Here is a 25,676-nt window from a genome sequence, read left to right as displayed (position 1 = left end):
TTTATCAGAAACATGGCAGAGTGAGAGACGTCCCCAGATCTCTCCCCTTGAAACAACAATAAGCTGAACATCTAAAACTGAACAAAAAACACCCAAACTGCACACCAGCATATCTGAGCATGGGATCTGCACATAAGAGCTGCCACATGTCCGAACCCCAAGAGTCAGATGGTAGACAAGGAGAACCAAAGAAGCCGTCGCTTGCAGCCAGAGCTCCCTGCAGGAGGAGGGAGAGGGGAGAAGGTGCGATGGGTTCCTTGAACAGCCCTGCCTTGGAGAGCTGTGAACTCCATGTGCCCCACAGCAGTGCCCAGGGATCAGGGCATAAAGCAGAGAAGTGGGGACCACAGAGAAGTAAAGACAATAGAGAAACAACAAGTGATTATTACCAGCAGACGATGAAAATCATGAAGCTGAGCTGCAGTCCCCATCACCAACCCAAATGGCCGCTCCCCTCCATCTTCCAAGACCCAACACCAAGGAGCCCCAGGGGAATCTGAGCAAATGCTTTCAAAACCATTGCTAACACTGACAGGGACTGAGACTGAGGGTAGCGAGCATTATTGAATACCTATAAGGAAAAAAAGGCATTATTAAGACTTTATATAAACCAGGATCCAAGAAGCTTAGATGCCACTTACTGGAAACCAAAAGAAAAACATCATCTTTGCAGCAGGCTAAAGAAAGACCTTTATATAATAAATATTCTTTCTGGAAAAAAAAAAAGTAGAATACACCTCCATTATTGCCCAGGTGGATAAATAGTCCATTAAACACCATGAACAAGGTGACAAGGCAGCTCAGAAAGAAAAGAGAAAAATCTCCAGAAAATAAACTTAAAGACAGAAATATGCAATTTAAGTGACAGGGAATTCAGGATGGTACTTCTGAAAAAACTCAATGAGCTCCAAAACAATTCATATCAACAATTTCAGGAATTGAAAAGACAACTAGATAAGCAGAGCAAGGAGATCAAAACCCTCAAAAAGAACCAAATAGAACTTCTGGAGATAAAGAACACACTGAAAGAGATGAAAAATGAAATAGCAAGCTTGAGAAACAGAGTTGACCAAATAGAGGAAAGGATCAGTGACATCGAAGACAAATCTAGAAATAAATCAGGAGGAAGAGGAGAGAAACCAAAGGATGAAAAACAATGAAAGATAAATATAGGAACTAGCTGATATCATCATGAGAGGAAACAAGAATAATGGGCATTTTTGAAGGGGAGATAAAGGAGCAAGGATTAGAAAGATTTTCAGACAAATAGTTGATGAGACTTTACCAAATCTAAGGAATGAGCTGGAGTTGGGAATTCAAGAAGTCAACAGAACACCCAATTATCTCAACCCAAAAAGTCCTTCACCAAGATGCGTTGTATCCAAATTCAGTAACAAAGACAGAATTCTCAGGGCAGCCAGGGAAAAGAAGATGGCAATTTACAAAGGAAACCCCATTAGATTATCATCGGACTTCTCAGCACAAACCTTACAAGCCAGAAAGGAGTGGAATCAAATTTCAAACTATTAAATGAAAGGAACTACCAGCCAAGAATAATGTCTCCAGCTAAGCTCTCCTTTAGAGATGAAAGAGAAATAAAGACCTTTCCAGACATACAAAAATTGAGGGAATTTTCCACTATGAGGCCCACGTTACAGGAAATACTCAGAGGGGTCAGCTCACGTAAAAGAAAATGACAAAAATATATATAGTTAGGAGTAAGGCAACAATCAGGTAGATAAAAGCAGAGGAGTGAAACCCTTATTAAGAATGGGGCATTATAAGCTTAAACAATAAGAAGACATTTGCTATAGCAAGATGGTAATGAATGTTTAGTGTATATAAGGACAAATTGAGACAACAATGACAGAAAAGGGGAGGATTCAAAGATTCAAATTCAGAGTCAAGCCTATCTAAAACACCATGTATATTTTCTAATTCAAGAAACACGTCTTCTCAACTTCCAGAGGAGGATGGCAGACTAGGTAAAAGCAGAGTTCATCTCCTCCTATGTCTGCATTGAAATTACAACCAAATTATAAAATAATCAACATGGAGAATCACTTGAAGTCCAGCTGATCATAACGCCTATGTCTGATAATATAAAGGAGCCACATGAAAGCCACAGGAATGCCCAGGCACAGAAGTTGTAGCAAAATTGAGGCTGTATTAGCCTGATGGACCTCGTCTCCCTGAGATCCCACTTCACTCAAGCCACAAAGTGCCTGCAGCCCATTGACAAGCAGCCTCTTGTGCTCTGCTTGGCTCTGGGGTTGTGCAGTCAGCACAGGCAACAGAACTTGGCTAGCACAGTGAGCACATTTTGAGGAAACACTTGTGGACAGACCACTGCTGTCTGTATGAGCTGCAATATCTCTTGAGGGGATTGCAGGGGTCTGTATTGGCCTGACAGTCCTTGACTCCCTGAGCTCCTGCCCCATCCAAAGCACAAAGTACCCACTGCGCATTGATAGGCAGCTACCCCTGCCCTGGGGTAGCACATTTAGGCCCAGGGTGGGCAGCAGCTGACCTTGCTACGAGTGGAAACTTGTACAGGAAGGCACAGAGACAGTGTTGGCATGTTAGCTGACACTGCAGTAGCAGGGTGAAATTTACTCAATAGACCCAGGAGGCTCCCAGGGTCCCTACACCAACCAACATGCAGATCACTCAGAGGCTCATCCAGTTTCAGAGACCTATAGGCAACTGACAAGTAGTGTCAGGCCTTGAGGAGCACTGGTCCCTCTGAAAAACTGCCATAGGTCAGGGAGAGGGGATAACCAACCTCTGCCTATGGCATTGTCTCTTCCACTTACCTATAGATCTAGCATAGGCAACAACCATCTGCAGATCGTTTTGTAGTTCTCACCAGGTAGCCCTGAGCAATCAAGCACAGTGGCTGACCTTGGACTACAGGGGAGCCCCTCCCAAGGGGCCACAAAACCAATGCACCCAGAGGCTGGCACCAGATCACAATGGAGCAACTCCTGATTAGTCCCATTAGTGGTACACACAAAGGGTGGTTGCAACAAGCATACAGGCCTGCGAGGGTAAATCCCACTCAGTGGGGTCAGCCCCCATGCAACAATTCTTACTCTGTGAGTGCAGCCAGTTCCCACAATTAGTCGGCCTGAGTGTTAATTCCATCCACAGATCTACTAACAATAAAGGCTTGGTGACAATGGAAGATCACACAGAACCCACACAAAGATCACATCTAGAGCCCCTAGCATAATGGATGAGGGAGAGTGCACCACTGGGCCACACAGGACACCGTCCACATTAGGCCATCTGGCCAAGGATGAGAGACATAACAAATATTCTTGACACACAGACATAAACACAGAGAGGCTAATAAAATGAGAAAACAAAGAAACATGCCACAAATGAAACAACAAGAGAAAACTCCAGAAAATAAGCTAAATGAAATGGAGGTAAGCTACCTACCAGAGACAGAGTTCAAAATAATGGTTATAAGGATGCTCAATGAACTTAGGGGGAGAATGGATGAGCACAATGAGAACCTCAGCAGCATAAAAAAGAACATAGAAACCATAAAAAAGAAAGACAGAAATTAGGAATACAGTAACTAAAATGAAGAATACACTTGAAGGATTCAACAGTAGATTGGATGAAGCAGAAGATCAAATCAGCAAATTAGAAGACAAAGTAGCAGAATATACCCAATCAGAACAATAAGAACAAAAACTAATTTTAAAAAATGAGGAGAGTTTAAGAGACCTTTGGGACAACATGAAGCATAAAAATATCCGGATCATAGGAGTACCTGAAGAGGAAGAGAGAGAGCAAGGGATTGAGAATCTATTTGAAGAAACAATGACAGAAAACTTCCCTCGCCTGGCAAAGGAATTAGATATACAAGTTCAGGAAACACAAAGAGTCCCAGACAAGAGGAATTCAAACAGATCTACACCAGACACATCATAATTAAAATGCCAAAAGGCCAAAGACAAAGAGAGAATCTTAAAGGCAGCAAGTGAAAGGCAGCTAGTTACTTACGAGGGTACCCCATAAGAATGTCTGCTGACTTTTCAATGGAACCTTTGCATGCCAGAAAGGAATGGCAAGAAATATTCAAAGTTATGAAAAACAAGAATCTATAACCACGAATATTCTACCCAGCAAGGTTTCCGACTAAAATGGAAGGTGAGATAAAGAGCTTCCCAGACAGGAAAAAGCTTAAGGAATTCATTACTAACAAGCCAGCATTACAAGAAATGTTAAAGGATCTTCTGTAAAAAGAGGAGTAAAAAAGAAAATAGAAATAACAAATATGAATAATAAAATGGCAGTAACAATGTACCTATCAGTAATCACTTTAAAAGTAAACAGATTAAATGCTCCAATCAAAAGACATAGGGTAACCGAATGGATAAGAAAACAAGACCCATGCATATGCTGTCTATAAGAGACCCACTTCAGATCAAGTGACACTCACAGACTGAAAGTAAAGGGATGGAAAAAGATATTTCATGCAAACAAACAAACAAAAAAGCCGAGGTAGAAATACTTATATCAGATAAAATAGACTTTAAAACAAAGGCTATAATAAGAGACAAAAAAGGGCATTACATAATGATAAAGGGATCGATAAACAAGAGGACATAACTCTAGTAAACATATACGCATCTAACATAGGAGCACTTACATACATAAAGCAATTATTGACTGACATAAAAGGAGAGATCCATAGTAATACACTCATAGTAAGAGACTTTAACACCCTATGACACCAATGGACAGATCTTCTTTAGGCCCATTGTTTCCTTGTTGATTCTTCCAGGCAAAGAATCAACAAGGAAACAATGGGCCTAAAAGATACACTACAACAGACAGATTTAATAGGTATTTTCAGAGCATTTTACCCCAATGCAGCAAAAGGCACATTCTTCTCAAGTGCACATGGAACACTTTCAAGGATATAAATCAAGTCTCAATAAATTCAAGAAGATTGAAATATCAACCGACTTGTCTGATAACAATGGTATGAAACTAGATATAAACTACAAGAAAAAAAACTGGAAAAGACACAAACACATGGAGGCTAAATAACATGCTACTAAACAATGAATGGGTTATTAATGAGATCAAGGAAGAAACCAAAAGAAGCCTAGAGACAAATGAAAATGAAAACACAACAACTCAAAATTTATGGGACACAGCGAAAGCAGTCTTAAGAAGGAAATTCATAGCAATACAGTCCAAGAAAAAGCTCAAATAAACAATCTAGCCCTACAATTAAAAGAACTAGAAAAAGAACAGCAAACAAAGCTCAAAGTAAATAGAGGGAAGGAAATAATAAAGATCAGAGTGGAAATAAATGAAATAGAGTCTAGAAAAACAATACAAAAGATTAATGAAATCAAGAACTGGTTCTTTGAAAGGATAAAAAAAAATTGACAGACCCTTAGCTAGACTTATCAAAAAAAAAAGAGAGAGGACTCAAATAAATAAAATCAGAAATGAAAGAGGAGGAATAATCACAGACTTCACAGAAATACAATGGATCATAAGAAAATACTACGAGCAATTATATGCCAACAAATTGAACAATCTGAAAGATATGGACATATTGCTAGACACATACAATCTCCCAAGACTGAGTCAAGAAGAAGCAGAAAATCTGAACGAACTGATTACCACCAATGAAATAGAATCAGTAATCAAAAACTTCCCAAAAAACAAAAGTCCTAAACCAGATGGCTTCATAGGCGAATTTTGCCAAACATTCAAGGAACAATTCTTTTCAAACTATTCCAAAAAATTCAAGAAGAGGGAAAGCTCCATAATTATTTTTATGAGGCCACTATTACCTTGATTTCAAAACCAAAGACATTACAAAAAAAGAAAACTATAGGCCAATATCTCTTATGAACATTGATGCAAAAATCCACAATAAAATATTAGCAAACCGAATTCAGCAATACATTAAAAATATCACACATCATGACCAAGTTGGATTTATTCCTGGGATGCAAGGTTGGTACAATGTCTGCAAATCAATTAATGTGATACACCACGTTAACAAATCAAAAGATGAAAACCATATGGTCATATTAATAGATGCAGAAAAAGCATTTGACAAAATCCAGCATCCGTTTATGATAAAAACTCTCAGTAAAGTGGGAATAGATGGAACATACCTCAACATAATAAAAGCCATATATGACAAAACTACAGGTAACATCATACTCAATGCGAAAAGGCTAAAAGCATTTTCCTTAAAATTAGGAACAAGACAAGAATGCCCACTTTACAACTCCTCTTCAACATTGTATTGGAAGTCTTAGCCACAGCAATAAGACAAGAAAGAGAAATTGAAGGCATCCAAATTGGAAAGATAGAAGTAAAACTCTCATTATTTACTAAGAACATAATACTATATATAAAGAACCCTAAAAATTCCACCAAAAAAATGTTAGAACTGATCAATGAATCCAGTAAAGAAGCATGTTACAAAATAAATATTCAGAAGTCAGTGGCAGTTTTATACACCAATGATGAACTTTCAGAAAGAGAAATTAAGAATCAATCCCATTTATAATTGCATCGAAAACTATAAAATACCTGGAAATCAAATTAACCAAGGAAGTAGAAGACTTGTTTTCAGAAAATTATAAGTCGCTAATAAAATAAATTGAAAAAGATACAAATAAATGGAAGCATATATTATGTGGTATGATGTATGGGTAGGAAGAACCGACATTGTTAAAATGGCCATACTATCCAAAGCAATCTATAAATTCAATGCAATCCTTATCAAAATACCAATGACATTTTTCAGAGAGCTAGAACAAGTAATCCTAAAATTTATATGGAATCATAAAAAACCCTGAATAGCCACGGCAATCTTGAAAAAAAAGAACACACTTAGAGGTATCACACTACCTAATATCAAACTATACTACAAGGCTACAGTAATCAAAACAGCATGGTACTGGCATAAAAACAGATACATTGATTAATGAAACAAAGAGAGAACCTATAAATAAATCCACACCTATACTCTCATTTAATATATAACAAAAGAGGTAAGACTATGCAATGGGGTAAAGATAGTCTCTTGAATAAATGGTATTGGGAAAATTGGACAGATATATGCAAAAAAAAAAAAAAGAAAAGAAAAAGAAAAGAAAAACCTGGACCACCTTCTTACACCATATACAAAAATAGATTCAAAATGGATTAAAGACTTAAATATAAGACCTGAAACCATGAAACTTCTAGAAGAAAACATAGGCAGTAAACTCTGATATTACTAACAGGAATTTCTTTTCAGATCTACCTCCTCGGGTAAGGGAAACAAGAAAAAATAAACAAATGGGACTACATCAAACTAAAAAGTTTTTGTACAGCAAAGGAAACCATCAACAAAACAAAAAGACAACCGACTGGGAGAAGATATTAGCTATTGACACATTTGATAAAGAGTTAATATCCAAAAACTTATAAAGAATTTATACAATTCAACAACAAAACAAACAAACAATCCAATTAAAAAATGGGCAGAAGACCTGCAGTTACTTCTCCAAAGAGGAAATACAGACAGTTAACAGACGTATGAAAAGATGCTCAAGGTCGCTAACCATCAGAGAAATGCAAATTAAAACCACAGTGAGATATCACCTCACACCTGTCAGAATGGCTATCATCAATAAATCAAAAAACAGCAAATGTTGGCAAGGACGCAGAGAAAAGGGAACCCTCATACATTGTTGGTGGGATTGAAAATTGGTACTGCCGCTATGGAAAACAGTATGAAGGTTTCTCAAAAAATTAAAAATGGATATACCTTTTGACTCAGCAATTGCACTTCTGGGTATTTATCCAAAGAAAACCAAAACAATAATTCATAAAGATCTATGCACTTCAATATTCATGGCAGCACAATTTACAATAGCCAAAATATGGAAACAACCTAAATGCCCATCAAAGGATGATCAGGTAAAGAAATTATGGTTCATACATACAATGAAATGTTACTCAGCAATTGAAAAAATGAAATCTTATCATTTGCAATGACATGGATGGACCTAGAGGTTATTATGCTGAGTGAAATAAGTTAAAGAAAGAAAAATACCATATGATTTTATTTATATGTGGAATCTAAGGAACAAAAAGAACAAACTAATCAAAAATAGACTCACGGATATTATGGACAATATGGTGACAGACAGAGGGAAGCGAAGTTGGGGGGTGGGAGAATGGAGTGAAGAATTAAAGAAGTACAAATTAGTAATTGATATCACAGGGATGAAGAGCATGGCAGAGGGAATGCAATTATCATTAACATAATGGCTAGGTGGAGGGCCAGGGGAGGGAGGGAGCAATTGAGGGGATCATTTTGTGATATATAGATATCTAACCAATGTACTGTATACTCGAAACTAATTTAAATAAATAAATTTTAAAAAAGATCCAAATTTGTAAAGGGGAATTGAGATAAGGCACATGCAGAAGAAAATGGATATATATATATATGTATATGTGTGTGTGTGTGTGTGTGTGTGTGTGTATGTAAACTATCCTCTACATATTCGTAATGGTAACCACAAGCCAAAGATTTAGGACTTAAGTATATAACATAGAACGAGAAGGATCAGAAGGAAAACCCACAAAACCCAACCAAAATTAAAACAAACAAACAAAAGACCAGGCACACAAGAACAAGGAAGCAGTGGAAACACTGAGCAACCAGAAAACGAAACATAAAATGGTCATAGGAAAACCTCATATTTCAATTATCACCCTAAATGTAGTAAATGGACTGAACTCACCCATAAAAAGGAACAGAGTTGCAGACTGGATCAAAAAACAAAACCCACCGGACAACCAAAATGGCATAGATGACAGAGGGTCTGTTCATCTCTTTGGAGACCAAATCAAAATAGTAACAGAAACAAGGAGCAGCAGCAAGAAAAAATCGCCTGTGATCTAGATGAACAAACCATACAACTAGAGAGATATCCAAGAAAGCACCTTGCAATGATAGAAGGTAGGATGGGGTGAGGATGCGGCGGGGCTGACTGGTCTCCAGCAGCTGAGTGAGATGGAGGCAGCGGCAACAGCAGAAGCCTCTTAAAGGGGCCATGTCCATGAGCGGATTTTCCTGGTGATAGACCTGCTCGCTCTGAGCACCAGTGCATATTTAGCTGTGCACAAGGGGCACCTGGGGCTTATAGGGAGACACTGTCGAAGTGAGGACTGAGACGAGACTCACTTGATACAGAAGTGTTGGTGGTACCCATTGTTCTCTGTTGAGCCTTCCCCCCTTACCAGTGCTCTGGACACAGTGCCACTGTAGCCGTGTCGTCATCAAACTGGATAACAGAGGTCTCTCTGCCCAGAGGATGCTCTGAAACTCCTCCCCCAACTCGAAGCCCCACCCAAGCCATATCCAGATATATCCTCAGTGAGTCAAGTGCACCTTGCTGAGCGGTGCCTAGATTCACATTGGAGGCAGCTGGCCTCAGTTTCTGGTGTGGCCTTTTGAGGTAACTATAAGCACAACATCTATGGATTTCTTGCTGAATCTTAACAGATGGCCCTGGAGGGATAAATTTGGCATGCAGCTGACCCCTCTCAGGACTGTGCCATTGGACACCTATCACAAATCCACACTAATAAGACCGAGAGACTTAGGAGCTTCACTTAGTACATAGAAACAGACACAGAAAGTCAGTAAAAAGAGGAAGACAAAGAAGCAGAAACCATATGAGAGAACAGAACAGAGATCCAGATATAATGGAGTCGAGTAACCTAACAGATGCAGTTAAAATCACTGGTTATAAAGATGCTCAATGAACTTTTGAGAAATGTAGATAAATTCAGTGAGAACTTCAAGAGATAAAAAACATAAAAATGGAAACTATAAAAGGGAACCAGTCTGAAATGAAGAACACATTATCTGAGATGAAAAGCATGTTAAATGGAATAAACAAAGGAATAAACAGTGAATACAGAAAAGGATCAAATACTATATTTAGAGAATGGGAAAGCCAAATACACGTAAGCAGAATGGCAAGAAATAAGATGCCAAGACTATAAAAATAATTTAAGGAACATATGTGACACTATCAAGTGTCCAAATATCTGTCTGATCAGCATAACTGAAAAAAATTAAGATGTTGAACAGCTGTTTGAAGAAATAATGATGGAAAACTTCCCTAACCTGGTGAAGGAAATAGACATATAGACCTCAGGAAGCTCAGAGAGTCCCCAAAAAGATGAACCCAAAGAGACCCACACCAAGACACAGCATCATTAAAATGCCAAAGGTTAACTACAAAAAGAGAATTTTAAAGTGGCAAGAGAAAAACAGATAGTTACTTATAAGGGAAACCCCATAAGACTGGTAGGTGATCTCTCAAAAGAAACTATGCAGGACAGAAGGACTTGGCGCAAAATATTGGATATGATGAAGACCCAGTATCTACAACCAAGAATAATTTATTCAGCAAAGCTATCATTTAGAGTTGAAGGACAGATAAAGAGCTTCCCAGACAAAAATAATCTAAAGGAATTCATCAGCACCAAGTCAGCATTACAAGAAATGTTGGAGGGACTTCTTTAAGAAGAAAATGCATGTATCAAAAACAGGAATAAAGAATGATAGCAACTACATTCTTATCAATAGCACCTCAAATGGAAAAGAATTAAGTGCTCCAACCAAAAGAGTGGATGAATGGAAAGGAAAACAAGACCCCTACATGTTGCCTATAAGAGACTCACTTTAGATTAAAAGACACACTCAGACTAAAAGGGGATGGAAAAACATATTGCTTTGATGGACCTAGAAGGTATTTAAGTCAGAAAGAGAAAGATAAACACTATATGATTTCACTTACATGCGGAATCCAAGGAATAAAAAGAACAAACTAATCAAAAACAGACTCACAAATACAGTGAACAATTTGGTGGAAGACAGAGGGGAGGAGGCTTTAGGGAGCTGGAAGGATGGGGTGAAGGGTTAAAGAAGTACAAATTAGTAGCTGATAAATGGTCAGAAGGATGGAGAGCACGACATAGGGAATGCAGTAAGCATTAATATGTTGGCTAGGTGGAAGGTCAGGGAATGGAGGGAGCAACTGGGGGGATTGTTTTATGAACTATATAGATGTCTAACCAATGTACTGTACACTTGAAACTAATTAAAATTAAAAACAAACAAAAAAAACAAAACAAAAAAACAACCATATGGTGCCTCCAGGAGACACATCTCAGCTCCAAAGACAAATATAGACTCAAAGTGAAAGGACAGAGAATATTTCAAGAGAATAGCATTCAGAAAAAAGCAGGAGTAGTAGTACTAATATCAGACGAAACAGACTTCAAAATAAAAAAGTTAAAGAAAGATACTAAGGGACACTTCATAATAATAAAGGGACACTAAGAAGATACAATACTTATTAATATCTTTGCTCCCAATCAGGGAGCACCAAGATATACAAAGCAATTACTAACAGAACTAAAGGGAGAAACAGACCAAAATACTATCATAGTAGGGGACCTAAATACCCCACTGACGGATATGGACAGATCGTCCAAGCATAAAAATCAAAAGAAAATAATATCCTTAAATGACACATTGGACCAACTGGACATAATTGACATTTACAGAGCCTTTCATCCAAAAACAGCTGCTTATACATTTTTCTCTAGTGCGCATGAAACATTCTCAAGGATTGACCACATACTGGGACACAGAAATAGCCTCAACAAACATAAGAGGGTTGAAATCATACCAACCATAGTCTCCGATCATAATGCTTTAAAGCTGGAGATCAACTGTAAAACAAAAGTGAGAAGAACCACAGATGCATGGAGATTAAACAATATGCTATTAAAAAATGACTGGATGAAAGAACAAATAAAAAGACAAGTCAAGAGATACATAGAGACAATGATAATGATAGTATAACATAACAAAATTTTTGGGACATGGCAAAAATGATAAGAGGAAAGTTCATACCATTATAGGCCTATCTCAAAAAATAAGAATGAGCCCAAATAAAAAACCCAGTGCTCCTTCTTAAAAATCTAGAAAAGAACAAATGAAGCCTAAAGTCAGCAGACATAAAGAAATCATCAAAATTAGAGCAGAAATAAATGAAATTTAAAAAAAAAAAACAGAAAAAAATTAATACAACAAAGAGCTGGTTCGTTGAGAAGGTTAAAATTGACAAACCCTGGGCTAGACTCACTAAAAAAATAAGGACACAAAGAAGCAAAATCAAGGATGAAAGAGTAGAAATTATGACAGACACCATAGAAATACAAAAGATCATACAAGAATACTATGAAAAAATTTAATAACTAGAAGAAATGGATCAGTACTTAGAAAAATGTGATTTTCCTAGACTGAATCGAGAAGATCTAGAAAATCTAAATAGACTGATCAACAGTATGGAAATTGAAACAATCATCAAAAACCTACCAAATAGTAAAAGTCCAGGACCTGATGGCTTCACCAGTGAATTCTACCAAACATTCAAAGAAGATTTAATACCTATTCTCCTCAAACTCCTCCAAAAAATCAAAGAGGTGGCAATACTTCCCGACTCATTTTATAAGGCCAATATTACCTTGGTACCACAACCTGGTAAAGATAACACACAAAAAAGAAAACTATAGACCGATATCTCTCATGAACACAGATGCAAAAATCCTAAATAAGATACTAGTGAACTGAATACAGCAACATTTTTAAAAGACTATACACCACAATTAAGTGAGCTTCATCCCAGAGGCACCAGGATGGTTCAACATATGCAAATTAATTAATGTGACACACTACATAAATGAATTAAAAAATAAGAATCATATGATCATATCAATAGATGCAGAAAATGCCTTTGACAAGATACAGCATCCATTTATGATCAAAACACTTAACAAAATCGGTAAAGAAGGAAAGTACCTTAACATAATAAAGGGCATCTATGACAAATCCTCAGTGAATATTATACTTAATGGTGAAAAACTAAAAATCTTCCCTCTAAGATCGGGAACAAGGCAAGGCTATCCACTATTGCCACTGTTATTCAATATAATATTGGATGTCCTAGCAAGGACAATCTGGCAAGAGAAAGTTATAAAAGCCATCTAAATAGGAAACGAAGAAGTCAACTGTCACTATTTGTAGATGACATGGTTCTCTTTATAAAACCCTAAAGCCTCCACAAGACCACCACTAGAAATAATAAGCAAACGCAGTAAAGTTTCTGGATACAAAATTAACATTCAAAAATCCATAGCGTTTCTATATTCTAATAATGCAGTGTTAGAAAATGAAGTGGAAAAAATAATTCCTTTTTTGATTGCAATACAAAGAATAAAATACCTAAGAATAAATTTAGTGAAACAGTTAGGACCTGTATAATGAAAACTATAAGACCCTATTAAAAGAAATCAAAGAAGTTACAAAGAAATGGAAAGATATTCCATGTTCTTGGATTGGCAGAATCAACATGGTTATAATGACCTTATTGCCTAAAGCATTATACAGATTAAATGCAATCCCCATTAAAATCCTATTGGCATTTTTTCAAGAAACAGAACAAAAAAATCATGAGATTTGTATGGAAGCACAAAAATCCCTGAATTGACAAAGCCATCCTGAGAAAAAAGAATGAGGCTGGAGGCATCACTCTGCCTGACTTCAAATTATACTACAAAGTGACAGTAATCAAACTGGCATGGTACTGTCAGAAAAACAGACACACAAACAAGTGGAATAGAATTGAGAGTCCAGAAATAAACCCATTTTTATATAGGCAAATAATTTTTAACAAAAAAGCCAGAAATACACAGTGGAGAAAGGAAAGCCTCTTCAATAAATAGTGCTGGGAAAACTGGAAAGCCACCTGCAAAAGAATGAAACTACATTGTTGTCTATTACCACATACCAAAATTAATTCAAAATGGATTAAAGACCTGAATATAAGACTGGAATCAATAAAATGCATAGAAGAAAACAGGAATTAAACTCATGGACCTTGGATTTAAAGAGGATTTTATGAATTTAATCTCGAAGGAAAGGGAAGCAAAAGCAAAAACAAATGAATAAGACTACATCAAACTAAAAAGCTTCTACTCAGCAAGAGAAACCATCAGCAAGGTAAAGAGACAACCATCCGAATGGGAAAATATATTTGCAAGTTAGGTCTCCGATAAGGGCCTAATTCCAAAATATACAAGGAACTCATAAAACTCAACAACAAGAAAAACAAACAATATAATCAAAATTGGGCAGAGGACCTGGATAATTCTCCCAAGAAGACATACAAGTGGCCAAGAAACATATGAAAAGATGCTCATCATCACTAGCTATTAGGAAATGCAAATCAAAATCACAATGAGACAACATCACACACCTGTAAGAATAGCTGTTATCAACAGGACAAGTAATAACAAATATTGATGAGGATGCAGAGAAAAAGGAACCCTCATACACTGCTGGTGGGACTGCAAATTGGTACAGCCACTATGGAAAACAGTATGGAGGTTCCTCAAAAAACTAAGAACTGATCTACCATGTGATTCTGCAATCCCTCTACTGGGTATTTACTCCTAGAACTTGAAAACTCATATCCGAAAAGATATTTGCACATCAATGTTCATAGCAGCATTATTCACAGTGGCCAGGACATGGAAGCAACCGAAGTGTCCTGTGATTGATGATTGGATAAAGAAGCTGTGGTACATATATACGATGGAACATCACTCAGCCATGAGGAGAGATGAAATACTGCCATTTGTAATGAATCTTGAGATACTCATGCTAAGCGAAATATGCCAGAGAAAAAGTTGAAAACCACTATGTCACTTGTATGTGAGATATAAACCTAAAAGCAACAAATGTATAGGAAAAATGATCAGTCTCATGGACATGGACAATAGGTAAGCGGTTACCAGAGAGGGTGGACAAGGTAGGAGAAAGGTAAATGGGGTAATAGTGGTCAAATATGTGGTGACATTAAATGATTAAAAAATTTTTTAAAAAATTATTTTGCTTTCATTATAGCCTTAAAAAGGGTAATTGCTAAAAGGCCAACTAACATGCCCTTTTATTTTAGTGCTCAAGAAAATGCTTTTTCAGCCCTGGAAGCTGTTTAAAAAGTATTATTAATACGTGGGTACATTTCTAATTATTTTAGATTAATTTAAGACACTGGACATTCTTTGGGTTTTAGTTACAGCTTTTTGATATTTTCACTGTTCATTACCAACTATATGTTGTGAAAAAGAAAGCTGTATGTTTTAAAGCCTGAGTGACATTTGACTTTTGTAGCCTGTAGTCAGTTAACTGGCACACACATTTCTTGCCTGCTAAAATCTATGCTGCTAGCTTTTCTGAAACCTAGAGACATATAGTAGTGGCAGTGGTTAAAGCAAGGATTTTGCAATAGGTTTAAATTTTGGCTTTGCTACTTTGTGTGACTTTACCTTAAGTCTGGCAAGTTTTTTGTGAATGTTAAGATGTATGTTCAGAGATCAGCGGAGTGCCTTGGCCCATGAGAAACATTCAGCAAGGCTTTTATTAGGTAGGCCTGAGTCTGCATGAAGTAAATCGATGCCTTAAGGTTTGCTCATGCCTCTTGCAAAGTGCGGCACTTCATAAACACTCTCAAACACTGAAGACACCCCAAAGTACTTTTTGGTTATTAGCTTTCTGTATTTTCTTGAGTGCTTTTCCTGATTTTGTTTGACCAATGTCTTTGTTTTGCTGCCCCCTTCTGGTAGAACGAGGAAAAATTTGACGAGTCACCTCCTACAGCTACAGAAAGTAAAGCTACCATTATTGAATCCTTCGTCAAAGAATTTGAACTTCAAAAATCTTTCCTATGGTCAAGTAAATTCAAATGAAATTTGAATTCTAAATGTAAAAAATCTACATATAAATTTCAATTTGTTTGTTTCACAGAAATCGATATTGACAGTAACATTAAAATGGATAGCTCACTTTAAGTTGAAAAGACCCTAAGGATACTTCGTTATTCTGAATGGCACTAGGAAATCCTTTATAGAGGGCATTCACCTTTCTGAAACAATGAAATGTGTACATACAGAATTTTAATGAAAATTTTTTCTAATTGCCAATCTCAGCCAATCTCTACATCTTTCAAATTACAAGACATAAATATGTACTATCCCAAGCTTGTTTTTAAATTACTTTGTGCATGAAAATGTTATTGACTACTTAAATACAGTGAGAAATGCTTAGATTTTATAGTTAATATAGTAAATTATTTAAATGTTTTTTCACATTTTAGTTTTAGAAGGCATTGGAAATATTTTAACAGATCATATATAAGTAGACAAAGCTTAAATTTATAAGGCACAATAATTTAAAATACCCCAGATATATAAACGGTACATTTATGTATATTAAACTTAATCCTACTGAAGAATTTTTCAGTCAGAAAAACAAAATCTGGTGTGGGATAGGCAAAATGAGTGAAGGTCAAAAGGCACAAACTTCTAGTTGAAAAATAAATATTTGGGATGTAATAATGTATAACATGGTGAATATAGTTAATAATACTGTACTGAATATTTGAAAGTTGCTAAGAGTGGACTCAAAAGTTTTCATCACAAAAAAAATGGTTAATTATGGAAAAAATAATTTTAGAATTGCTGATAAAAAAGGAAAATATTTTAAGGAGAAATTTAGAACTAATTTTTTTAATATTTGGCTATTTGGGTATAAATCAAAGTAGCTAAATACATTCTTGCTAAAATATTGGCAATTCTGAAGTCACATGATATTACATTAAATCAAAATAGTGCATGTGCCATGTTATCTCAAGAAAAATGTAAAAAATGACTGGAATCTTTGGAATTTCCTTCCCCAACTAATTCAACAAAGCCAACTTGTTATAGTTTAGAACACAGAAATACATCTCCTTGAGCTACCCAAGCATAGCTGCTTTTGCTAATTAAATTGTTTTACGATCTCAGTATTGGTCATTTACATATCTTACAAGATTTATGCACCTTAAAGACAAATAGAGGAAACAGATTGCAACAAATCTGTTAAGAAAAGTACAGTTTATATCCAAAACTATATCTACTTTGCACTTTTAACATAATATGCAAGGACTCCTTACTGAGTGTATATGGGCCAAAATCTTGGTTAAAAATCTCTTGAAGCTCTCCATCTGTCAGAATAAAAATATGAGCTTCTGGTCTTTAAGAGCTGTGTTAACAACGATCCAAAATTGGAAAAAAGCATAAAAAATTACGATTAATTCATCTCATTATTTAGAAAGCTATTAATAGAATCTAAATTTTTGACATCTAAAATAAAATCACTAAAAGCGGGTAATTAGTAGTGGAAGAAAACAAAAGCTGCGAGCACTTTCTCAAAACTAGCACAATAATTTAATTCGATTTAATCCTATATTTAGAACTAGAATGATTTCATGGATTATAATCAAGTACCAAATACATATTCCAACAAAAATATTACAATCAATATATTTTAAGGCTAAATTGATTCCTCACTTTTAAAAGCTTCGGACTGCAAATGCATTCTTTTATCGCCCCCTCCTTCATATTTAGCACAAAATGGTCTTTTAGTTTATGAAAAAGTTCTTAATATGTATAGACATCTCTAGAAGAGAACCAAATATTCAGTTTGAAAACTATGGATATATTCTTGGCAAAGTACTGTTAGTGGATGGTTTATGAGCTGGCTCCAGGAGCAGGGGCATGTCTAAATAACCCATTGTTAAGCTTCACTCCATGAGTGTACTTATGTGGGTACCTCAAATCATGTCAAGAGGTATTAAGATAAAAAATACAAAGACTTAATAGAATGATAGTTGAGAATATAAATCAAAACCAGGTATTGACTAGCTACCTTAACATGTGGTATAGTCATGGATTCGATTAATCGATACAACTGATATTTACTGTCTATGTCAGGACAATGTTTAAGAAAATACTTATATTTCTAATCCCACTTGGCATGTTTAGTTGCTTTTAAAGTACATATATGCTAACATTTTCACAAAATATCATGGTCATTTCTCACAAGGGCTAGTTTAGTAGAGCAGAAAGTTCAAGCACATTGGTACATTGGTACTATAGGATACACTATAGATACAAAGAGAATGGTTGGTTGACTTGGTGGGAAACAGGACAAGATGAGGGGTTTATTAGAAGAAATAACACTTGAACTAAGTCTTCAAAAATGATTAGAGCTCAAGAAGTGTTTGAGATAGAGGACATAGTATGAATAAGGGAGGAGGAGAACTAAGGAAACGGTAGTTCATTATAGCTGGAGCATAGGGGTAAACAGAAAAGGCTAGGAAGTCAGCAGCAGATAGATCTTGGATGGGAGTCTTCCATGATCTGCTAAGTTTAGACTTGATCCTGTAGGCTTGGTTCTCCAATTTCATTATGCACTAGAATCACTTGTAGTGCTTTTCTGAAACACATATTCTTTAGTCCCATTTCTAAATCAGTCCACAGTAGGACACTGGAACCTGAATTTTAAGGACACACTAATTCTAGTGCAAGAGAACCTGGGCTATATTTCAAAGAAACATTACCATAGGCAATGAATAACAAACATTTTTTTAGGGAGAAAGTAACAATTAGAAAAAGTCAAGGGCAAATCAGACTGGTTTTTTAGAAAGACCAGTCTGGTGGTAGTGAGGAAGTTGAAGAGATCAGAACCTAAAGTGCCAAATGGTATAGAAAACTGGCATGGGTAACTACAAAGGCGACATTGTTCACTCACCAAGATAGGGCATAGTGCTCATGTTTAACCTCGATCATGTTTTCACAAACAGAAATGCAAATATGTACCATATTACTACAAAAATTCACTTATATATCAAATTGTCCCTGAGATTTTTGTCACTCATGGTTTCATTCCTGTTTGTATCAAGGCCCTAATATGATCTCCCATCTGGACATTTCTTCTTACTTTGAATCTGTATTTCTACCTGTGGACTAAATTTAATTTAGGAACTTCTGTTTATTATTGAAACCAACTAGCCAACCAAAAATCCCCACTATTAATAGAGTGAAAATACAAACTACAGGCAAACCTACAAAAATTAAAATGCAAAAAGTATAAATAGCTTCAAAAAATCCTGAAGAAAAAGATAGACAATTCAAAAGAAAAACAGGTGCAAAACTGTCAGATTATAGGATATGTGCATATTCAGTTTTAGTAGATACTGCCAAACAGTTTCTGCTTGAGACTTGAACCAGTAGTTTGAAGAAGAGAATATCCACATGGTCATAAGCACATATGTGCTCAACTTCATAAGTCATTAGGAAAACATGTATTCAGATCATAATGTAATACACTATGTACCCTTTGAATGGCTAAAATGAAAACCAATTGCAATACCAAGTGTTGGCAAGGAGTAACCATCAGAACCACTTTGGAAAACTGGCAGTATCTACGAAAGCTGAATATATGCATATCCATTTCAAAAATTTGCTGATATATGTAATATACCCAACAGATTTATGTATTAACTGTACCAAATAGTTCATTAAAAAATGTTCATAGCAGCATAATATGTAATATTCCCATATCAGAAACCCAAATATCTATTAATAGCAGAATGAACAAGCTTTGGTATATTCATACAATGCATAACTCTACAGTAATGAAAAATGAATAAACAACTGCTATACATATAATAATGAACAAAATTCAGAAGCTTAAGAAGGAAGCTTCTTAGTGGCTGACCCTGTTTTATTGCCTGACCCAAGTAGTTGTCACATTCACAGAGGTGTGCATACTTTGTGATTTTTGCACCCTTCTGAATATGTTATACTTCAATAAAGGTGTTCTAAGCAACCCCTTCCCAACAATAAAATCTTTATATGATTTTAGTACCATATTATGGAAAAGACTATTTTTTTGTTATACTTTATTTCAGTTTAAATTTTATTAGGATAATGATAGGCTAGAGGTGTCTGTCTTATGAATAGCAAGCATCTACTGTATTCACACTCCTTTATGACCAAAATATATCAGAAAAATTTGAACTTCTAAGGGATCAACATGATCATTTGGCTTTAAAAAAAATTTGCATGCCAAAATTTTGCCACAATGATCCTCCTTCCACTCATTTAATGTTACTCTATCTCACTTTAGTCTCCTAATTTTTCCCCCTTTCATATGTAGACAGAAGATATAAATGTCCACCAACTTCTACTATGATGTCAAAATTCAAACTTGGTATTTATGATTGGGAATTGTGCTCCAGCCATGGGATAGGAAGAAAACAGTTTCCATTTCCTAACCTGACATCTGTTTGTTGTTTTACTAGGATTTTAGTAGTTAGTAATTTCTAGGGCTGACTCAAGCACATGTATTAGAATTAGCATAAATATTAGAACTCGAAGCCATGTTTTTGCACAAGGTGCTCCCTATTTTTTAAGAGCTCAAACTCCATTCACACTCACAACTTAAAAGTAAGACTGAGCCAGTAGGAAGGCAGATATTAAGTCTCATTTCCTAGTAACAAAGATGAAAAATCAAAACAAGCAAGCACAATAAAATTGTTTTTGTTTTGTTTTAATGGCAGGTCAAATATCCTGAAACATACATATACTTTGATAGTCTTCTAATCCCAATTGAGTTCAAATATTAAAGTAACACACACGAGCTAAGAGAATTCAATATTGTTCCAAGGCACTTACTGAATCTCCATGACTAGATGAAAACAACGACAATTAGGATGAACAATTAGACAGCATATAATATAAAAATAACTTTTTGCTTACAATTTACAAAATGTATTATTATTACAATCTTTGATCTCTGATAACCTGCAATGCTGGCTGCATGAATCCAGCAATTTTAAAATTCAGAAACTATTTTCTAAAACTTCAGGGCAAATAATTTACAAATAAGGTACACAAAGATTTAGACCATGCAGAAATTTCTTACATCTTCTGTTAATAATATTTTATGACTGTAACTTTATCAAATTATATACCTACTTGCCCTGTACATATACAAAATAATGCATACATGATAAAACATTAGCAAAAGAGTAGTCCTTAAACTTAATTTATCATAAAAGTATTACTATATTAACATGTCTACAAGCAGCGTGTAACAGGGTTAAGAGACATTAAGGCAATAATACTTGAAGTTACAAAAGAAACCATATGTAATACTTTTTCCTAAGTGTAGTATGCAGGTAGATGGTCCCAGCAAAAAATACTAAGGTAACTATCTACACTGCTGTTAGTCCCATTTTTAAGATGGAATACTATAAATCTGGCTTTCAGTGGCACTTGAATTTTCCAGTATAATTTAAAGTGTCTTTTAGCTCCCTGAATCATGTCCATTCTGAAGGTGGATCTCTTGGTCCTTTGGGTTTTCCACAGCGATTACCAAAACCTACAATGAAAACACCACAATAATTGGTCAGTGTTAGAAATATTTTTACATTACTAAAACAATGTTGTAATATCTTCATTTTCTGAAACATAAAAATTTCCATGTGAAAATTTAGAATTTAAACTAAACAAAACTCTATAAATACAAACCAACTCTTAATTTTTGGGTAGTTCACATAAGAACCTGAATAAATCTCAGCACAAAGTTTGATAAACTCTGCATTAAGGAAATCCTAGAATGACAGGAAATGACCTTTTCTCATTCTTGCCAGCATTAACTACTTAATTAAACATCAAAAATTACTTGGCAAACAAATTACCAATATCTGTGGCTTCTGTTGGACTTTGTGAAATCTGATCTTTCTTGTTACTGAAAGTAGGTGGACATTCTGTACAAGTCTCTGTGTGACTACCTCCTCCTGGATGATCTAAAATGCAAAACAAAGCCACTATTAATCACCATTATTTGTAGCACCGTATGTAGAATCCTTAATTGTTTTAAGATGGACTTTGAGTTAAAAGAGCATGTTTTCTCTCTAGGGTATCATGACTTTAGAGGCCCAGGTAAATATAAATGCAAGTGTAGAGGGCACCTAGAAATCCACAGTGGGCGCTTCTACAATGTGAAGATTCTCCTTATGTTCTTACTTTATTACTCTAAACCTGGATCTAGACATTTTTTTTTTCGTAAAGTAGTTATACTATGTGCTAATGTCCTAAGGCAATAATTGCAACTGAAATGCCTTTATGTGGAAATCAATGGCAGGCAAGTTTATAAGTAATTAATGAACTTACTATTTGCCCATAAAATAATCCTTTTCTTTTAAAGTTTTACACTGCTTAAATTTTAGCTAATTATAAATCGGAAATTCATAATTAGAATTTCATAAGATTGGAAATAAAAGAAATTACCTAGTATCATTTATTCATTCTCTGACAACCTTTATCATATTCCCTACACCTTTGTAAGAAAAGTCTCTGGAAACTTGGGAGTACAAGTCAAATGATAAATGATCCTTGTCCTTAAGTGCTTAGAGTCTAGATAGGGATCAACAAACTTTTTCTGTAGAGAGATCGAGTAAATATTTTACGCTTTGCAAGCCACATACAGTCTGTCACATATTCAGATTTCTGTTCATTTGTTTTTGTTTTTAAATAATTCTTTAAAAATGTAAAAATCATTTTTTTCAGATCAAAGACAGAACAGAAAAACAAGCCAAGGACAGGATCTGGCTTGTGGGATACAGTTTGTCAACTCCTGGTCTAGTAGAAGAGATTGACAAGTACATGAATTATTACAGTAGTGTGAGATTAAGTTTTATAATTATGCGTAGGGTGCAATGGGGACAGAGAGAAGAGGCATGTAGATAGAACTAGTGGTGGTGAGTTATTCAGTGCTGGCTTGTAGGAGGAAATGATGATTTAGTCTAAAGGCCTCAGTTTTCTCAGTAAAGTAAAGGTCATCTACTGAGTAAGAGTTAGAGAGATTCATGAGTTTAGAAGAAAGTAAAGATTTGGATAATTCAGGCAAAATAGAAAGGGTACCAACATAGAGCATGTAAGATAACCAAGTGAAGCTGAGGGCCCAATCGTAGATGAAGGCCCAGAATTGCAGGCTCAGTCTGTAAAACTGAGTTATGTTCCCAGCAATATTTAGTAACCCTGAAGGATGAAATAAAATGCTACGGGAATTAGGAGCAAAAAAAGTAAAAGATACCTGGGTGACTAGAGTGACGGAGGACTGTATCTAGATTGGACAGAAAAGGAAGAGAATCCAGAAGGGAGTTAACATATATTAGGAAAATAAAAGATCCAGGGATCCAGCAATAGCAGCGGTAGTAACATAAAAAAAAGACAATAATAATAGTAGTGTTACCATTTGAGAGCCTATCATGTGCCAAGCATAGTGTCTGATACTTTGTAATGCAATTTAATTTTATTAAACCCTCACAACAATCCTCTAGGGTAGGTACTATTATTATCTCCATTTCATAGAGCTGAAAATCAAGGCTCAAAAAGATTAGGTAACTTGGCCAAAGCCATATATAGTGAGTAAAATGGCAAAAATGGGATTCCAATCCAGGTGGGCTTGATTCTAAAGCTTCTGCTCTTTTCCTTACAATATGTTACCTCAGAAAAGCAGATAATGAGTAATCAAGTTTATGAGATAGTATGAGGCCCCTTTAGGCCAAGATCCAGAGAAAGAGAGCAGCTGAAGTAGAATGGAGGATAACAGCAGAGATGATAGATGAATTCGGGGAGTGGTATAGGCCAATATGTTTGATAAGCTGTTTACATGATCACTGACTTTTAAAAATTAATAATAACTTGATCTGTATTATTAGCATGATAGTAAAAGAGATGTGGTAGAAAACTTTTTAACTTGGTATTATAACACTGGGTTGAGCTACATAATCTTATTGGTCTTCACAAATGTAAAAGTCCTAAACAAGGAGATTCTCCAAACAATCAATTTTTAGGGACCCAATTCAATCATCTAGGGCAATTTGGGGGCATTTACAGAGATCACTGTCAGACCTAGATTCTAAGTGTTTTTATAAACAGAAAATATTTTTTAAAAAATTTCTTTCCTATCAGCCTGTAACTACTACTAATAAACGCTGTTGTTTTCTAAATTAGTAATAATATCTGGAATAGTAGTAATTTGGAAGAACTATATTACATAATTCAGGTTCTAGAAGAGCAGTCCTACATATTTTCATATACAAAAATAACTAAATAGCATATACAATGAGACATGCTATCTTATGGAAATTAATCTACATAATCTATAACAAAAAGGAATAATATCTAACTTACCATATTTTTCACTTCCAGAGGTTATCAAATCCTATAAGGAAGACATTTATTAGCTTTATGAATAGAAAATTTGGTCTGTTATGAGTGTATATCCCAAGAAATCAAGATTTATCAAGATTCTCAGTGTCAAAGGGAAAGGAAACAATGGTATTTTCAATTAGACTTAAAATTGTTAAATGTTATAATATTTTATATTGGGAGTAAAAGGATAGGGAAATTCATTTTTCCTTCTCAATGAAAACTGAAAATGCAGGAGCTACTTACACAAAGAAACATGTAAACTACTGCATTTTGCCAGGCTTCTACCATATTCGTCAAATTATAATATCATGTATTATAAGACATAGCATGACTGTTATAAGTTAGCACTACTTCATGTGACAAAGTATATCAGTGTTTTTAATCAATTATAAGATGTTCCACAATTTCAGGGATATTAAAATATGGGAGGAATAGGAAAAATTTTAATATTGATGAAAAATGGTATTTCCCATGGCTAAAATATTTAGCTACCAAAACATTTCCTTAATGTGAAAAGAAACTTCATGTAACCAGAAAAAACAAAGGGAAGGACTACGTACCTAGTGTTACAATGGAAAGAAAAAAATGTAGGAAAGTGCTATGACCCTGAAAATAGTAAGTCCTGTTTCATTCATACCTTCAAAATAATTTGAAACATGGCATAATTTACAAATTTCAAAAGCAGCTTAGAAAATAACATTCTGAAGTGATGGTCATATGCAGACCATGTTGCTCTTTTAAAAAATTTCGGATCTCACATTTTTGTAGGCTTTTCAGCTAAAGCCTTAGCATAAGAAATACTGATCAAAAATCATATTAATAGCCTCAAGCTGACAGTTATTATAACAAATGACTGTAAGATAAATTAACAAAAGAGCAAAAATATTGAGCTCTAGCTATTCCAATCCCCAAAGGACTCACTTCAGATTTTTGTTCAGACTCTTGCTGACTTTGAAGTTCACTCTGTTCAGATTTTACAGGTGTATCTGAGAAAAATGAAATCTTACAATTAAAATTAACATCTGATTCTTGAAATTTCTTGCATTAAAGGTAATATACAAAAACAGATACTTTATATTTTTAGATATTATCGGTTTCATAAAAAATTTTCTAGTTTCTATTGATATAAGAAAACCCCTTTAAGATTCCTTAAAATTTAATTGAAAGAATTCAGTTATCAGAGTTTATTATATACTCATTATAGTCTATATAGATGTCAGACTTAGACTTATTTATTTAATATTATTGAAGTACATAGCTTCACTGTTAAGATTTTTAAAATCAGTTCAAATTAATAAAACTGGTTAAATATAACTCGGATAAGACTAGTGAGCACCTCCACTGAGCATGAGACACTGTAAATATATTAAAGCTGTTTTTCTGGTTCTAGAAGAGCAGTCCTACAGGAGGGGAAGGAAGGGAAATGT

The 25,676-nt window shown here is 35.1% G+C and overlaps 1 protein-coding gene across 6 annotated transcripts in view; it reads right to left on the bottom strand.

Moving 5' to 3' along the window:
- Positions 1-20,559: 20,559 nt before the first annotated feature.
- Positions 20,560-25,676, bottom strand: part of PTPN12 (protein tyrosine phosphatase non-receptor type 12) — an 86,971-nt gene continuing 81,854 nt past the window's right edge. For 3 of the 6 annotated variants that reach the window (XM_036230295.1, XM_036230293.1, XM_036230296.1), the window contains exons 15-19: positions 25,171-25,235; positions 24,229-24,259; positions 23,126-23,155; positions 21,729-21,836; positions 20,560-21,409 (exon numbers count right to left, since the gene is read on the bottom strand). In XM_036230295.1, the coding sequence (XP_036086188.1) occupies positions 21,348-21,409; positions 21,729-21,836; positions 23,126-23,155; positions 24,229-24,259; positions 25,171-25,235 (296 nt within the window). In that variant the 3' untranslated portion in view covers positions 20,560-21,347. The remainder of the gene's footprint in view (positions 21,410-21,728; positions 21,837-23,125; positions 23,156-24,228; positions 24,260-25,170; positions 25,236-25,676) is intronic. The other 3 variants (XM_016145949.2, XM_016145952.2, XM_036230294.1) reach the window with 2 other exon arrangements.

The sequence above is a fragment of the Rousettus aegyptiacus genome, unplaced genomic scaffold (assembly GCF_014176215.1).
Source record: "Rousettus aegyptiacus isolate mRouAeg1 unplaced genomic scaffold, mRouAeg1.p scaffold_m13_p_13, whole genome shotgun sequence".
Classification (NCBI taxonomy): domain Eukaryota; kingdom Metazoa; phylum Chordata; class Mammalia; order Chiroptera; family Pteropodidae; genus Rousettus; species Rousettus aegyptiacus.
This window is presented reverse-complemented; position numbering and strand designations above follow the sequence as displayed.